Source organism: Melozone crissalis, unplaced genomic scaffold (genome assembly GCF_028551555.1).
Source record: "Melozone crissalis strain CALT ecotype California unplaced genomic scaffold, PUWL_Pcris_2 ptg000008l_1, whole genome shotgun sequence".
NCBI classification, from domain to species: domain Eukaryota; kingdom Metazoa; phylum Chordata; class Aves; order Passeriformes; family Passerellidae; genus Melozone; species Melozone crissalis.
Window position 1 is genome coordinate 6,211,527 of NW_026535786.1, and position 17,588 is coordinate 6,229,114.

Below are 17,588 nucleotides of genomic sequence, written 5' to 3' on the forward strand. Positions count from 1 at the left end.
CAAGTCAAATGGAATTAGAACATAAGTGGTAATCCCACAGACATGTCCCTAACCACAGAATTGTCTCCATTCCCTCTTCTATAAAACATTGGAGACCAGAAGTAAGTGGGAAGACTGGGGTTTGGATTATTGTCCTGAAAGTTTGTTTTATAACCCCTTTAGACAATCTCTACTTCTTGTAAAACCAGTCATCATAACTTCTCTTGTTGCCCCCCAGCCTGGTTCAGCCTTCTTGCAGAGGCAGCTGAAGTCAGTGCATGAGAAGGGGAATGTGTTTAAGAGTGTGTTTGGATAACATTGCCACAGCCAGCCAAAGACTGGTCTTGTGACTGACTGAAGGGGAGGGAGTGCCTGTGGAAACCCTCACAGAGACCATGTGTAGCCAGAAAGCCCTGAAGAGGCTCTCAGGACACATGGGTGGGAGTCAGTCATTGGTAAGGGACAAAATTATTAAATGAGGGGATGAAGACCATGGTTGGAATAGGTGAGGAGAAAGTAGTTCATGCAGAGGGAGCCCAAAGCTGCTGAAAATGGCTCAGCCTGTTTGGAACTTGAGAGCTGGCAAAGAAATTCAAAGGTTCCCACTGCTCTCTCTCCCCCAACTTTCTTCAGGCAAGCCTTTTCAATGTGCTGTACCCCATCCTTGTCCCTTCTCTGTTCCCACTTCACTGAAGTGTTTTTCAAAATGTGGAGACAAGCACAGATTGGTTTGTGGGCATACAGAGAGAAGAGCTGCTGTATTGGTCCTGCTCTGAAGTTCCATGCAGGCTGGGGAATGGGATGGACATTCTCAGTGTTGTGAGGCTGTAACACAGTTCCTACATTGCAATGAGTGAAAAAGGGAGTGAAAAAGGACTTAGCTCCATCTTTTCATTAGAAAACCAGTCAATGCTCCTTGTTCCATGTCTCTAGTCTTCTCTCTCTCTCTTTTCCTCACATTTCCTAAGAAAAATGTGTATGCACTGGCTCTAACAACCATGATAAACTTTTATGGGCATGAAGAAAATGTCAGGCCTACAGAAGTTAACAGCAAATCTCATGTTAATTTATGAAGGTCAGGCTTTCTGCTCCTGTCAGAGGTGATTTAGGTCTAAGTCTGTTGAAATTCCCAAAATTACCAGGAGAAGCTCGAAGGAAGAGGTGGAGTTGTCCAAAAGAAAGAGGTTGACCTGGTGAAGGAAATACAAGAGAATGTGTTCTCCTTTGATCTGGCATAAATCTGTGCTGCTGCCACAAGAAACAACCCCACCTCAAACAAAAAATGCCAAAGACAGGGAGGAGGGAGAAGAATTATTTAGAATAATGAATACCAGGATGTAAATTTGAGGGGAAATGGTGCTGACTGTCATGAAAACCTTGCACAGCAGTATGCATTGGGCTGTGGAACAGGCATAGATTGTGCTCAGAAGGCCAACCGTGTCCTGGGCTGCATCAAAAGCAGAGTGGCCAGCAGGGCAAGAGAGGTGATTCTCCCCTCTATCTGCTCTGGTGAGACCCACCTGGGATGCTGTGCCCAGCCCTGGGGCCCCCAACACAAGAAGGACATGGACCTGTTTTAGAGAGTTCAGAGAAGGCCACAAAGATACTCAGATGGCTGGAGAGGCTCTCTTGTGAAGACAGGCTGAGAGAGCCGGGCTTGTTCAGCCTGGAGAAGGGAAGGACACCTTACAGCACCTGCAGTTCCAGGAAAGCTGGAGAGGGGCTTGCACGAGGGCATGTAGTAATAGGATAAGGAGCAGTGGTTTTAAACTGAAAGAAGGTAGGTTTAGGTCAGATACATGAAGTTTTTGAATGTGAGGGTGATGAGGCACTGGCATAGGTTCCCAAGAGAAGCTGTGGATGCCCTGTCTCTGGAAGTGTTCAAGGCCAGACTGGATGGGGCTCTGAGCACCCTGGTGTAGGAAAAGGTGTCCCTGCCCATGGCAAGAGGTTTGCCATGATTAGATGGTTTGCCATGGTTAGATTAACTCTAAGGTCCCCTTCAGACCAAACAGTTCCAAGAGCCTAAGATTCTATGACCTGATAATGGAAGAATTAATATAAAAGCTGCCGTTACTTTCTGTATTTGCTGCAATTTATGGCAAAAGTTAGATTTTTTTTATTAGATGGATTCACTAAAAGCATACCAAATTATATTTTATTTATCTGGAAGCTAATTTCTCTAATATTATCAAAATAATCCTTCTTTTCTTTGTCAAACTTTGTTCTAATTCTGTAATCATTCTTGGGACTCCCTGCAGTGTATTTTAAAAGGGAAGGTGTGGGTCCTGGAAGAATTTGCACAGCACAGGAAGGAAATATAATCAGGGTAGGACTTAATTTAACTTCCCAGTGGTTTTTGGTCCCACCTTAACCTCTGCACTATCAAGTAAAACAGAATACATTGTGTGCTTAGCAGTGAAACAGATAAGGGCTCCTTGGTCAAAATCAACTGAGCAACAGCACTGATTGACCATCTCAGCCTGTTTCTCTTTGTAATCCTATAATCTTCCAGTTATACTGAGATACTTCCAGGATCCAGCACACAGTCAGGTGTAGGACACAACCTCCAAAAAGGCAGAGGAAAATCAGGGCCAAGTCAAATTTTCCTACACTTGAAATTGTTTTTGAACAAAGAATATCAAGTCCCTTGAGCATGATGACCTTAAATGCAGCAAAGGTTACTGAATTTGGGAAATGCCCACTCTTGCTGGTTGGTGGAATCCCTGGATGGTGAAAACATACGCCTACCCTTTACCAAACTGCATCTGTAAATTTATTTGTGGGTGACAGAAGGCAGTCTGGTCTTTCCTTCTCCCTCCCGCACATTAGCAAGAAGGGGGATCTGGGATTAGCCAGAGTGAGACCCCATACTGCAGACCTGCTTGGCTCTTACCCAGTCCTTGGCTCCAGCAGCCTGACCCTCACACACACAGACCTCCTCGGAGGCCCTCCTAAACAGTATTGTAACACCACTGCTGGAAAAGACACTGGGAAATTTGGGGTTGTCAAGTTTTAAAACACAAGGAGGATTTAATCCCCAAATTATGCTGTGACTTGGCTGTTCTCTGGTTCAACCAGAGAATCCAGTCTTGAGAATACAGTAGGAAAAAGCAGATCATGACAAGCCAAGAGCAACATGGGTCTGCTTGCCTCTTGCCTTAATCCTAGAATGTGGACAGCAGAGATCCACTAGGGACCTGCTTCCAACCCTCTTGCCTTTTCACATTGCTGCATAATGACCAATAACAACAAGTACTGAGCTGGTCTTTCTCCATCAACTTCCCCCTAGGAACGGATATTCATTCTTTAGGCTGATGCCTGACTAGCAGAACTGATAAATCCGGGATTCCTCCTGGTTTCTGTCCACTGTCCCCTAACATTTCATATCTGTGAAACCTTCTGTTCCTTTCCACATCCCCTTCATCCTTTTTTCACATCCACCTGTGCTTCACCATAGCCCCCCACAGCAGCTTGTGCTCCTCCCCTTCCCTCACCTCTGCCTTAGGGAGCAGTGAGCACAGCTTTCAGTGCTCTGTTTGCTGTCCCCTCTGATTTCCTATCTGTACCTTTTTCATCCTGCCCCATAACGATTCTGGTTTTTCATTTGGTTCCCTCTACAGTCACCCTTTTCCTCCTTTTCTCTGCCTTCTGTTTATTCCTGCAGCCCAGGAGAGCTCTAAGGCTTTGTTAGCAAGGGCTGAGTAGGTACTAAAGTAGGTACTAGGTGGGAAGCAGCACATGTTGTGTGCAGCTGCAAACTGTGTTTTTGGGCAGCTGTCAGGATGTCAGGATTGTAAGGTCTATGTTCCCCTCCCCAGAGTGGTGAGGGCATGAACCCCTTTATCTTTTCTCTTTATCTCAACAGTAATTTTCATAAAAGGGTATGGGAACAAACATCATGGGGACCTTTTCCTTTCTGATAAATTTGTTGAAATGGGCTAACAGGTATGAGAGGACACAGGATAATTGCCTGTTTCCTGGGAAAAAAGGCCCTGCTAAAAATAGTGGTAGGTGTTAATAATTTGGCAGATAGGAGATGGATCCAAAAGCTTTGCTCTAGGCTGTGGTCTGGACCTTCCTGCTGTGGCAGGGAGTGGACTGTACCAGAGCATGGGGAGAGCTACAGCTTGCACTCATATGTGCTCACTTTAATCTCCCTGTGCCCAATCTTTGACAGTTTTCAGCAGCTTAGCAGCTCTCAATCCCTTGGGATCATGGAGATTTCCCAGTGTGGATAGTGAATCTTTCATTGTTGCACCTTGAAGCCTGCATCTTCTGGCTTCCACACTGAATTTTGGGTTTCCTACCTAAAATATATGGTGATAACAGCAAGGACATTTATAGTAGTAATGAAATTATTCATGTTGCAGATCATTTGCAATGAAATCTCTTACTGTATTTAAATTATAGATTTATTGCCTTGTAAGTCTGTATAGATTTCACTAATAGTTGATTGTGCTTGGTTTCTATTATTTTTCCATTATTACCACAGGGTACTGGTCAGCAGCCTACAATTTACAAAGAAAATTACCTAAAACAATGAAAATTTCCTGACCTTTATAAAAAAATCTGAAAAAAAAAATAGCTGATGAATCATCACAGAGATTTTGTCCGATCTGATGATTAATTGTACTGTATTTAGACAAATCAGTGCATGCTAGCACAAAGTTTCTCTCCAAAGTCTGTAGCCCACAGGCATTTGTAATCTTAAGCTCCCTAAAACAGCCAAGCAATTTCAAAGTTTATTTTGTTGTTCTGAAGCCTTTTGTCCTGTTCTGGCAGAGACCAGAATATAAAAAAAGTCAACAGTGGGGGTGCAGTTGGTGGAAATGTCCCTAAAGGCTCATATTGCTCAACCTGTCAATTTTGTATGAGTTTTGAAAGTGAAAATAAGCCAAATGTAGACCCTTCCTGTAACCACATTTTATTTCATCTCTAACACAGACTGGCCTTAAATCCAGAGTGGCTCCTGCAGCCTGTTCCTCTGGCACAGCAGTGGGAGCTTTCTGTGGTTAGTATGCAACAAAAGCCAAGTCCATCAGCTGATCCCTCCCTTGCATGTGTTCCTTTTGCAGCCTTGGGCAGCCAAAACACCCACCAGTCAGCTGGGCTTGGGGCATCATTCAGCCAGACTGCAGAGAGCACAGAGCGGCGTGCAGCGGCTGTCAGCAGCCCTCCACCCCAACAAGCCAACTTGGTTTTTCATTTCCTCAGCGTGAAAATAATTTTGACATGTGCATTTCAGTGTTGCTCTGAGACAGTCTTGCTCCAGGTTTTGAAAGCATTGTGCCTTTGTGTAAGGAATGGCTATGATCACTGCAGAAGGCCAGCTTGTGCCATGCCTGTCAGAGCTGTTTTCTGTCCAACCTTATAGCTCACTGTAGGTTTCTGGCTGCTGTCTCACAACTTTCTCATGAATGTCCAACTGCAGCCTGGTGCAGGCTGGGATGCTGGCAAAGATCTGACTCATCTCTTTTGTTTGTAGCTTTTTTAAGTAATTATTTCCCATGCACTTCCTATGTCTTCTAAGGGAAAACCAGGCCAAATTAAGTTAAAACACTCAAGGACTTTTATGTGAGTAGAATTTCATCACCCTCAGGTTGTAAGTGGAGATGCTTAACCTTTATTAGTATTCCAAGAATGAGCCATTCCTATCCAGAAAGAAGCACTTGCTCATGATGCCTGCTTGTCTGATATAAGTATTGGGAATATATGCATTTTTGTAACTTTAATTTACACGGTAGTTTTTATCATCTCCTCACTTGTGGAGCAAGTTCCCCTCATAGCAACCAGACTAGAAGGTCGTAAGTGCAAAGAAAATCAAACAAAGCTTGAGTTTTGCTGCCTTTAGTCTTGCAGATCACTGAACTGCAATGGCAGCATACACACAGGGAGCCAGACTCCTTGGAAGGACCCTTCTTGGCTGGCTGAGAAGTATCTAGAGAATTAGCTACCATTAGCTACCATTTTAATCCAGTTCCCTTCATCAGTTCCTCTTCTCAGGAACAAGGAGTTACATAAGGCAAAGCCTGGTAGCCCATTAAAGAAGACACCTCTTTTCTGAATAAACAAGGCTGATGGCCTGATCTCTGTGCAGAAAGCATGTGGAATTTGCAAACCCTGAGCAAGCCTGACCATTGCTGTGTCAGTAAATATTGGATAACACTGTGCAATTACTGAGTATCTTATTCTTCAGAGAGAGGTCCTTTGGAGGAGTGAGCAAGGAGAAGAAGGATGAAGCTGCAATAGTTGAGTGGGAGGGGTTTGGTTTTTCAAGTCCTGTCAACTTAGGAGCTTTTGACATCCTTCTGGTGGTTTCTCTTTTCCTCCACAGATCATAAATATGCAAGCATCTTTAGTCTCAGCCTGTAAGAGAAGTTCAGGTGAATCAAAGAGTGATGTCCTTTTGCTTCATGCTAGTATACATATCAGTGATCAGTGCCATCATTTGTTCTGCTCTTCTGTGGCTTTTTACCAGTGAATACTGGTGGGTATAATTGCTGAGTAACATATATGTTACTCATATATGGTAAGTGTAAAGAGGCCATTAATTTTATAGATGTAAACAGATAAGTGAAGTCATAGGAATGCTGCCCAAACCCACAGCACAGGACAAGACTGAAAGAAGAGCACAGCAACGGCCAAAGAGATTTTACATGGAGCTTGATGAAGCAAAGGCTTTGATTGCATTTGATTGCAGTGGATTTCTGTTTGATTTCACATCAGAGGCAGCAGTGGGGCAAGACTACACCAGGAGGGTTGCCAGCATAGCCACAGGAGCATTGGTAATTGCCAAGGAAAAGCCATTAGGAAAGGGAGAGAGACTTCTGGGTAGGAGGGAAGTGAGGAGAGATTTAGAGCTGTGAGGATGGATTGCATAATGTTTTTCACTCCCCTCTGTGCTTTGGGGAGTGAACATTCTCTGTAAACAAACAATAGCGCTTCAGAGATAGCACTGCTGGCTCCACTGCTGTTTCTAATAGGAAATAGCTCCCGTTGCTAACCAGGACTGTCAGAAGGGGGAACACTGCTTAGCCTTTTTAATGAAGTAACTTCTTACTGAATGAAAGGATTAATGGATATTTCTTTTTTCTAATATCTGAGACCTGTTAAAACTAATTCCTTCCCAAATGTCTAAAAGAATCACAGAACCATGGAATGGTTTGGGTTAAAAGGGACCTTATTGATTACCTAGCTTCAACCTCCCTGCCATGGGCAGGGACACCTTCCACGAGGTCAGATTGCTCAAAGCTCCATCCAGCCTGGCCTTGAACACTTCTAGGGATGGCAAGTCCCCAAACTCTCTGGGCAACATGTTGTGGTGCCCCTCTATCCTCACAGTAAACAATTTCTTTCTAATAGCTAATCTAAACCTGCTCTGTTCCTGTTTGAAAGAGGTATTATCTCTTGTCCTATCACTACAAGTCCTTGTAAAAAATATAAATGTTATTCCAAAAAGCCATCACTAGTATCTAGTACCACTTCTTCTAGGTATCAAATGTGCCATGATTTCTTTGTCTCTGAATTTTTCTATAATGTGCCTTGTAGTTAAGGGATTGTTGTCATTGTGGGACTTCCAGAATGCCTTCAGAATGGCCAAGATCCAACCAGTACTGGGACTTAGAGCAGGATTCTTCTTATGGCTCACATGGTACACTGTGTATCTTTATAAGTCCCAGAGTACTGTCATGAACTCAGGCAGGATAAAACCAGAAAAGAAAAGATAATGGCCCTGGCTTAGGGATGAAAAAAGGCCTTGTGGGTGAATGTACTCAAGGCTTTTGATGGATTCTGCAGTGACCTGCAGTTTTTTAGATCCTGCAGTCCAGTTCAGGAAGTTTGACTGGACTTGCTGACATCCAGACAGAAATACTGCCTCGGTGACAAATTAAGAAGCTGTAACCCTCCTTGAAGTTTCCTGGACTCTTACAGACGTGCTCAGTGGCACAATAAAATCTAGTCTGACTTCCACCATAACCAAAGGCAGCTGTACTGAAACCTGTGATGTTAATGGACTGAATATGAGACTGCAGCTCTGAAACCCTAATGAATGCAGGCTGAAGCACTCCCTGCTTTTAATTACCCCCACGGAGCTAACAGCTCTCTGAAGGTTACTATTTAACCAGAAGTAATGGTACACCATCTGCATTCTGGATTGAAATTGCTGAGGTAGTTAATTTTTACTAAACTCTAGTTCTTGTAATTTTGTCCCCATGCATGACTAAGCCCATGTAGAATAGCAGGTTCCTGGGCACAGGTGAGTTTTCTGGTCTGGAAAAACATTGTATCTCTGCCCCACAGAATGCCTGTGTTATGTGACTTGATCAAAATTACTTACTTTTTTAGCTTTACATTTTAATTTAATGCTTGTTATTGAGTGCCAAGGAGATTAAAGGAAAACTGCTTCATTTCTTGTTTCTCTGAAGCAATTTATGAACTGTAATCCCAAGTGAGTTGGAGCAGACATGATGATAAAGGCAGAATAAAGATGATAAAGGTTGCTGAGATTTCATTTCTCCTTCAGAAGGCTTAGGCTGCATCTTTTCCACAGAAAAATTAAGTTAATTCATTTTGTTGCCCCTTGGATGTTTCTTACTTACTGGTCCACATAGGCTATTCTGTTCCTCTTAGTATTCAGAGCTCTACCTTGCTGTTCTCAAAGGCACAAATAAGCTTTTGCTCCTGTTACCTCTCCTATAATCATGGAACCATAGAATGGTTTGGGTTGGAAATGATGAGAGATCATGTAGAGCACCCCCTTGCCATGGACAGGGACACATTCCACTAGACCAACTTGCTTGAGGCTATCCAACCCGGCCTTGAATATCTCCAGGGAAGGTGCATCCACAGTTTCTCTGGGCAACCTGTTCAAGTGCCTCACCACCCTCATAGTAAAGTGTTTCTGTGTCCTTGGGACAAACCTGGCTGCTACTCCTCCTTGTTTACTCATCAGCAAAGCTTTTGCCGAGTTTGGTTTTGTGGAGCTTGTCTGTTCCTTCTGCCTGTCTTGCAGAAGGGATTTTTGGACAGATAAACCCTCTGCCAGTTTGGAGCATGTTTATTTAACTAATTGGCCAGCTCATCTCTGTGGGTAAGGTGCTGTCAGGAGGGAGAGCACAACTCTCCTGGGGGTCATACAAAATGAGCACATACCTGTGACCCCTGACTCTGAAGTCTGATGTGTCTGTTTCCCTTTGCGTCTCAAAAATAGCATTAATTTGCTCAACTGCCTGTCAGAATTGGTCATTGCATATTCCATCTGCAAAGGCATTTCCAACTCACTATTACCAGGATCCCCTTCTGAATGCTTGAACACCTAATGGGAGGCCACAGAGCCTCAACCAGATTCAGGGTCTTGCTTCAGCTGGTGCCTAAAGGCATTGGAAATGTAGGTGTTTTATTGAACCTGGGCCCTTGGCTCTCAGATTCAGCATTAGTAAAATACGAGGCTTGCTTAGATACATGCCCACTTCCTGATGTGTCACTGAGAGAGGTCACTTTCCCCACTTTTCCCCATGGATCCTCATTTCTGCTCCTCCTGATGGTTTCCCTTGCAAAGCTGGTAGTACCATTAGGGCGTTAGTCTAAAATAAACCATTTGATTTTGCCTGAAGTAAAGTAAGGAGCAATTAGCATTGATTACATAATATTAAGGAAGGAAACACAAATTCTGGATGGCTGTCTCTCCGTGCTTAGTTCTCAGTCACCAACCAGGCTATCTAAGCCAAGGCAGTCCGATGGCAGCTGTGAGAGTCCTACTCCCAAGGAGCATAGTGAAAGTAGTCATCAGATTTTGGAAGACCCAAGCTGAACTCTCTCTGCTGGCAAATCCGGAGCAGGGATTGAAGACCAGACCACTTCCCTCCCAATTCAAGAGTCAGAATCAAGGGGCATTGGGTAGCTGCCCTCTCCACTTTCATATGAAACAACTCTCAGTTCCATTGAGCTGCATGACCTGCAGTGGGTAGACAGTTGGGTTCAGCTTCTGCTGTGAGCTCAAGATGTTTTTCAAAGGTTAAGTAGCTGGTGGATTCCCTTCAGTACTGAAGAGATGTGAATGTATGAGGCACACAGCTAGACACTTAATAGATGTCTTCATTATGTATGGAAAATGTTACCTTCAAACAATAGCATTCTTCCTAGCAGCATATCACAACCTGAAATGTACGCAGGGATGTTACTAATTTGCACTTTTAATTCCCAGTTAATAACTGCTTTCTAAACATGGATGGCAGCAGTACAGTACTCCCTTTTTATGAAGATTGACATCTGTGAATACTGCCTTTGAGGCAAGCCATGTGTATGTGATTAGTTCATTGGTTATTGGCACAGTGTTAAAGAATTACACTGAATAAATGAAATGTTATTTTCCTTTTTTGCCTTTCTGATCCGTCTGTGTGATTGTGACTTGATCAGTGTTGAAGTCAGCACTTTTATTTTTCTTCTTTTCGAAGTAAAGGGCATTTTCATTAGGAATCCCACAGTTGACTGTGGGAAGATATCTGTCCCCTAGAAGAGTCATGTGAGATAAGCCCTTGCCAGAGTGAGTAGCCCAATTATGTTTGATTATCCATCACTCATATGGCCTTACAATGGAAGTTGTTTTCAAGCTTCTTCTCCCTAGTGTTTCACATTAGCAGCCCAAACCATGACCGGATCTGAACTTTCTGGGGTGGAGCAATAGTTGAGAGATGTAAGCAACAAAAATCCATTTTTCCAACTGTTACTAATTGCTGGCACAACTCCTGCTTTTGTGAGCAGATAACAAGGCAAGGAAAATGGCTGCATCCTTCTGCCAAGGGGAGTCCTCGAGTTAGAACCTTTGGTTTGCACTGATTAGATGGCAGTGTGAGCAATGTAAGCAATTTTCCCTGACATAGGTATAGAGGACAGGTTGCTTCTTTTGGGGTTACTACAGCCTAAAAGGAACTTCAGCAAAATCCCACAGTATCAGAGCAGAGATCAGTCAATGTAAATAATATTGTCCTGGGTGTTGAAAGAATCCCTGCTATAGATACTCTTTTTGATAACAACAGCAGAGAAGCAAACAAAAAAGAAGCCACAAATCTAAAACATGTTTCAAAAACAATCTCTTCCAGATCCTAATTTTATTTAAAAAGAAGGCACTTTTGTTTAAACTCTGAAAACCTTTGCATTGAGAAGTGATTAACCTTACTGCAATCAGCTATGTTATTTTCTATATAAACAATTCACTCTGAAGTTACACCCAAACACTTGATTTTCTGTTTCACTTCTCATAATTTTTCATGATTTTCACTTGGTGCATGTCAAAATCTGGGATCAGATATTAATGGGGAAAAAGGAAACACTGTCACAAGGGCAGGTTTGGCTTGATCAAAGCAAATGTCATGGCAGATATTGATCCAGTTGGATTGGAGTTCTGTGGACTAGAGAGGTGACCCAAAACATCTAGCTCTGCAGTAGCCATCCCCATCATTGACCCTGGTAGCTGGGTGAGAAGGTTCATGCATTCACTGTCTGGATGGCCAGGAGCTATAAGCTCCTCAGGAAAGAATGAGTAACAAGTCTTATGGTAAGACCATCAGCCTCCACTGCATTTATCAAAATTATTTTAACTAGAAGACTCTTCTGCACTAAGGCAGAGTTTGCTCCTTGAAGCAAAGATGTTTCACAGGTGTAAAATGTTCAACACTGGTGGCTGCTCAATGAAGTTGCCATTAAGGATGTTGAGCCTTTTGGTTTGAAAATGAGAATTTTCCTTGCTATTAGCAGTCTCTGGAGGTCTCATTTTTGTGTCAGTGAGTTGCCTGGTTTTGTACTCAGCAGCTTACATCCCTCCATTTTCAAGCTCACCTGTTTTCTTTTATCTTGGAGTTACTAGTTTTATTACAAGGCTTATTTTTCTTCTCTTTCTTTCCTTTTCTTTTTCTCTCTTAGGGGATTGTTTATCACCATCCATGACAGAGGCCATATTGCAACAATGCTAAACTCTTGGCCTGAAGAAAATGTTAAGGTATGTAGCATGTCTTCTGTGGACTGGGAAATTACAGGCAGTTTGGTGCAAAATTTAGTGGAACTGCTTGGCATCATTTACAGAACCGGCTGTTTAAAAGGACAAGCAAAGAATGCTTTTCTTCCTCAGACAATTTTCAGGCTGAACTTCAGTTTCAATTTCCAGTCAAGCTGGGACATCAGAGACTCTATCATGTATGTATGCAGTCAAGAACGACTTTTTCAGAGGTAGCAGGATCATGGTCAGTGAAAAAAAATGTGCATATTAATAAAAGTGTACAGAATAGGGCCCTAGTGAAAAAGAAAGATATGTGTATTGAAGAATTGTGTGGCTAACTTGTACAAAGCTCTTTACAATATCTCTGTAATTAACATGCTTGTAGGACTCCTTCCCAAGTCCAGTGAGTCATGCAGCATCAAGAACACTGGCAACTCTGCAAATCATGTTTGATATCCAGCAGCTGAAAATATTACTGACACCCCACCCAAAAAGTGTTCTTGTGAAGTGTTTTTCACTAGAGCTCGGGGCTGGGCAAGTCCCTGGCATGAAATGAAGTCAACACTTAAGACAGGTTTTGCCAGTCACCTCACTTTATTCTATCAGTCTGAAAGTACATCTTTCTGGGAATTTCCATGGCTGTTGACTGGGTTTTGGTTTCCTGTCAATCATCTGCTTCTTCCCAGAACAAAGGTTTGGCAGCTGAGAAAATCTTGCAAGCATTTTCCATTTCTAAGGGGGAAAAAAATGGAAATTTAGCATATTTTCAGAAAAAGTGATCACAGTCATACAAACTTGTGTTTGGAACCATGGAGAAGAGAGGCAGGCTAGGTGTTTTGTCCTTGTTCTGTCCAACAAACTCAGTATTTCCATTTGTTTCCGACTCAGAACTGTGAGCAGAATTCATTATGGCTAATAGAAATGTTTTTGCAGATGGGGAAACTGGCACAGAAAGATTAGAGGCTGTTATTGAAACAGCCCCTCTGGCACCCAAAACAGACCATAGGAGAGGCAATGGTCCATGACAGAGATTCAGACTATCTACTTTCCAGGTTTGCCAGACTACAAAGGCAGCTCATTTTAGCAGCACAGGTTCCCTGTGTCTTTGTGCACAGACTTCATGTCTGAACTGGTAGGCTACTGGAACACTCAAGATTTTGAGATAAGCAGAGAGGCACCTGGACTGTGCCTAAGTCCCTGGAGGGACCCAGTTTTGTTGGTTGTTTTTAAAAGGCTGAACACCCCCCACTATTGAACACCACCCACTAAAGACAGTGCAGAAATACCTGGAGATGCTGCCCACATTTTGCTCATCGGATTTGGCTTATTAAGGCTTCATGGCAATAGTGCTTACTGTAGAAATGGGAAATCTGGGCCAAACCCTGAATCCTCTGCCTGGAAGGTGTGGAAGGGTGCTGCTGCTCTGCTTAGCTTAGCAAAGCTTCAGCCAAGCTCTAATGAGCCACACTTTCAACCCTCCTGTCAAAGCTGGGCTGCCTTGAAAGAATCATAGTACCAGAAGCAGAACAAGTGAGAAGAAACCATTTCTGGTCATACTTATGTGGGAATGTGGGAGGTTTGTGTCTCTTCCAGGATGGCTAATGAATCCTGACATGATGAAATATTGGATGAAATGCTGGCCATCCTCAGGAGTGCCTTCCCATGACAATTTTCTCTCTGGTTCCCTAATCTTGTACTCTTTTCTCCACAATGGCCCAGCTAAAGCAAAAAGAATGCAAAGAATCATACAGGAGGGGTGTCATCCTGGCAGCTATGAATTCCAGCCACTCAAAGTGAGGATTGTGAAGAAGCATGTATTTTATTCCAAGACAAGTGTGCTGCCATGCAAGCTACTGCACTGGCCTTCCATCCTTCCTTGCCTCCCTTCATTCCTCCCTCTTTCTGTGGGATGCCTGCCCTAGAAGTGCGCTCAGGATCTTGAATCCCCACCAGGATTGCTGCTGTACAGGGCTGCTCAAAATCATTCCCGTGGAGTGTTTTCTGCTGGTTCACTCAATGTAGAGTATCAGTTCACCCTGTAAAGGCTGACCTTGTGCAATCAGTGCAGAAAACTGGGAATGCCAACAGCAGCACTTGCCTCTCTGCATTGACTTGGCAGCTTGAAGATCAGTGTAGCACTCTGGATCACTCTGCTGGGCCACCTGCCTGCTACTAAGGCACTGCAAACCTGCACTGGTTAACTGGGTGCAGCCTGAGTCCCAGAGTCATCTTAGTTAATATCAGCTACCTAGTCTCATATTGTGAGTACTTCTGCAGTGCCAGTGAAGAGGGAGCTGAGCTTTTCAAAGAGAAATTCATCTGTTCCCAAACAGCAGCTGGAGAGAGCAGATGCCCTCTGGAGGTTTCTGTCTCTCCCCATCAAATGTCAAATGAGTTTAGAAACCATTTAGATGGCTGTCATAAACTGCACACCTAACCTTTATACAGTGACTTCATTAGAGTCATCAAGAAAATTTGTATCACAGATGAAAATAGAAAACAGGTTCCTAACTCTTAAACCTGTAGCCTCCTACCTTCAGGTAGAAGGATCTGCCCTGCTGAGCCAGAGATTAATGTCCTATTTGTTGAGCTCTGATCATATGAACGTGAGCAAATAAAAACATCACTTTAACATCCTTGTGTATCAGGTGCTCACAGAAACTGTGCTCTTTTTTTGGGGTGTTTTTCAAATCAAAAAAAGCCACAAACAAATGTGAATCCAGTTCCCCCTCTCTTACCAATAGCAATGGATTTCTCCCATGCTGTATTTTTTGTTCTGATTCATTTGTCAGTGTTGCCTTTAGGAACTTTGGTTACTATAGAGTGCTGCAGCCCATCCTAGGCTGCAGAATTTTTCTCTCTCTGATGGATATCTAAATGCTATTGAAAGGTTTTTAGGTTTGCCTGAGAACACTTATTTGGATGAAAGGGGACCAGTGCTCCAGAGAAATAGTTTGATTCATTAGAACTTAATTTTGTTTTAATATTCTCTGCATAGTTGGAATATTAACTCCATTTAATTTCAGGATAAACCTGCAGCAATTAATATGCTTGCTGATTTCCCTATTCCCATTACTGCCTTTCAATCCCAACTGCATCCTCTGGGCGTGGTAAAGAAGTGAGCACACACCCAAAACCAGATGGAGCCCACCCAAAAAGAGACTTTCTCATTGCTGACACTTCACATTGACTCAAAAGGAAAAGCAAATAGCAAAAAGTTCAAATATGTGTATAGTTTATGTTGAATAAGAAAGAACACTGAAATACATTTTTTCCATAGATGCAGTTCCTAAGCACACTTTATTCTTCTAGAAAAAAAGATGAAAAAAATCAAGGCCAGATCTCATTTTTGATACTTCTTGTAGTACAGCTTGGGATATACGAAAAGCCATGCTGCTTGGGCCCTGTTACAGTGAATTGAAGTACTCTCCAGCAGAGCTACTGTTGTCCCACACTGTGAGCTGCTTCCTGTTAACCACACTTTCTCTACCCCCAAAAATGAGCTGCCTCCTGTTGCTGACAGCTAATTAACCTGCTATCATGACAAGAAGCAAATATCCATTGCACAGTGCATCTGCAAAGTGGCATCAGTGTGGAAACAGTGGAGCTGGTTTACTTCTAGAGCCTTGGCAACCTCAAACAACAGTGTCTTTTGATCCTCCTAGGCTATTGTGGTGACAGATGGAGAGAGGATTCTTGGTTTAGGAGACCTAGGAAGTTATGGCATGGGCATCCCAGTTGGAAAGCTTGCTTTGTACACAGCTTGTGGTGGAGTTAACCCACAACAGTGTCTCCCTGTCCTGCTGGATGTTGGCACAGACAACGAGGTAAGACAATTTTTCATTAATCTGACATGAGGAATAAAGAATCAAGATTCGTGCTTAACTGGTGCCAGTTCCCTAAATGTGGAGACAAGACTGGAGACATCCAAAATGAGATGATGGCTAGACCAGCACTGCAGAAAAATGGGAAGGTTTAATTCTGGTTTGATGCATGAGAACCTTTTTTCCTTGTGGGGAACTGAAATAAGCACTAAATAGACTCATGGTCCCCTGGTGAGAAGACTCAGTCTCAGAGTTACCAGCTGGAGCTGAAAGCTCAGCTCCACCTTTCAGCATGGCAAGGTGAGTTGACAGGCTTCGTACAGGAGGTCCCAGAATGATTGTTCCTCTGGTAATTGTGAGGGAACAGGCAGATATTCATGTCTGTGTAGAGATGACTATATTCCAGAAATGGAGAATCCCTGGTGAGAGGTTTGGGAATGATTAATGTCACTGTTTTGTTAGATTACACATGTTACTGCACACGATAACTAAGCAAGAGGACTACATCTGTTTGCAGATTCTTGCCTTATGACTCTGGCTCAGAAAGGCCAAAGTGAAACATTTCAGCAATGCCAGAATGGACATCTGTGAGGATGTCTTTTTAAAGTTAATATCCTATAGCGATTTGTGTTAGCCTGGGCTTGCCCATTTTTGTAAAATGTACTTGTGCTTCACATGACCCCAAACCAAACACACATTTCTTGAGGGACATGAAAAATCTGGGGTATAAGAGCTTTGAGTTTGTGTATAAGGACGAATTAATGCTGACATTTTCAGACATGCTGATGCTCACTGGACAGCTAGATTTTCTACACCTCTTTCAGTCCTGCCCCAAGCTTCTCACATTGGACCCTTGAAAAGAATGAAAGAATGCAAAATCAGTGCCCATAACTGACATTTGAGAATCTCAATTACCTCTTTGGTCTCTGGCCCCAGGATTATGTTACCCCTTTAGCATAGCAGCCTGTAATGGACTTGTGGAATACAGGGTGTGCTCATCTCAGCCTGATTGATGGTCTTTCCTGAAAAGGGAGAACTCTGAGTTTGCACTCACTGAGGCTAAAGCAGGATTTAAGTCTCAGTCTCTCACTTACTGCAGTTTCCAGTCAATAGAGCATTGTACTTTATTTTGGATCCTTCATCTCTTCCTTGTCCTCCATGCTGATCTGCACACCACCAGTGCTTTGAGCCTCCCAGCTGGAGCTTCTCCCAGAGGGACCTGGGTAAAAGTGCCCTTCCCATGAAAAGCATCTGATGGGGCATGTCCATCTTGCTTCTGTCTCAGCTGACAGGGGACACTAAAATCCAAAGTGGCACCAATGATTTTTAGGCCTCTGCAAGGGTCAGATGACATCAGAAGAAGGGATTTAGAGAATCGGTCTTGGACCCTTTTTCTTCTGCCCAAGATTAGATGTAATTTATGTCTTTAGGAACTTCTCTGTGATGGCAATTTCCACATCTGGGGTTAACATATAGAAGCTGATGTTTTCCATCAATATGAACAATGTATTTCCTCACCATATAAATAATTTGTTTGCTTATTTATTTAATGGCATTCTCTTGCACATAAACCCAGATTAACTGAACCCTAAGCACATCCTAGGAGCATCCTGCTCCACAAGTAAACTTGTTTATCAGTGCATTAGTAAGATACCTCTTACAGGCATTCATCCTGTTCATCTCTTCCCATTAGCATCTGGTGAGCCAAGGGTGACTCTTGTTGCTAACACATGAACCTCAGGTAGAACTCAGTAAATACAGCCATTGTATTATATTTTTAGCATCAATTG

The 17,588-nt window shown here is 43.0% G+C and overlaps 1 protein-coding gene across 2 annotated transcripts in view; it reads left to right on the plus strand.

The window, feature by feature from the left end:
- The window catches only part of ME3 (malic enzyme 3), a 117,001-nt gene that overhangs the window by 69,954 nt on the left and 29,459 nt on the right, over positions 1 to 17,588 (plus strand). For both annotated transcript variants that reach the window (XM_054270076.1, XM_054270077.1), the window contains exons 4-5: positions 11,902 to 11,977; positions 15,640 to 15,801. In XM_054270076.1, coding sequence (XP_054126051.1) covers positions 11,902 to 11,977; positions 15,640 to 15,801 — 238 coding nt within the window. The remainder of the gene's footprint in view (positions 1 to 11,901; positions 11,978 to 15,639; positions 15,802 to 17,588) is intronic.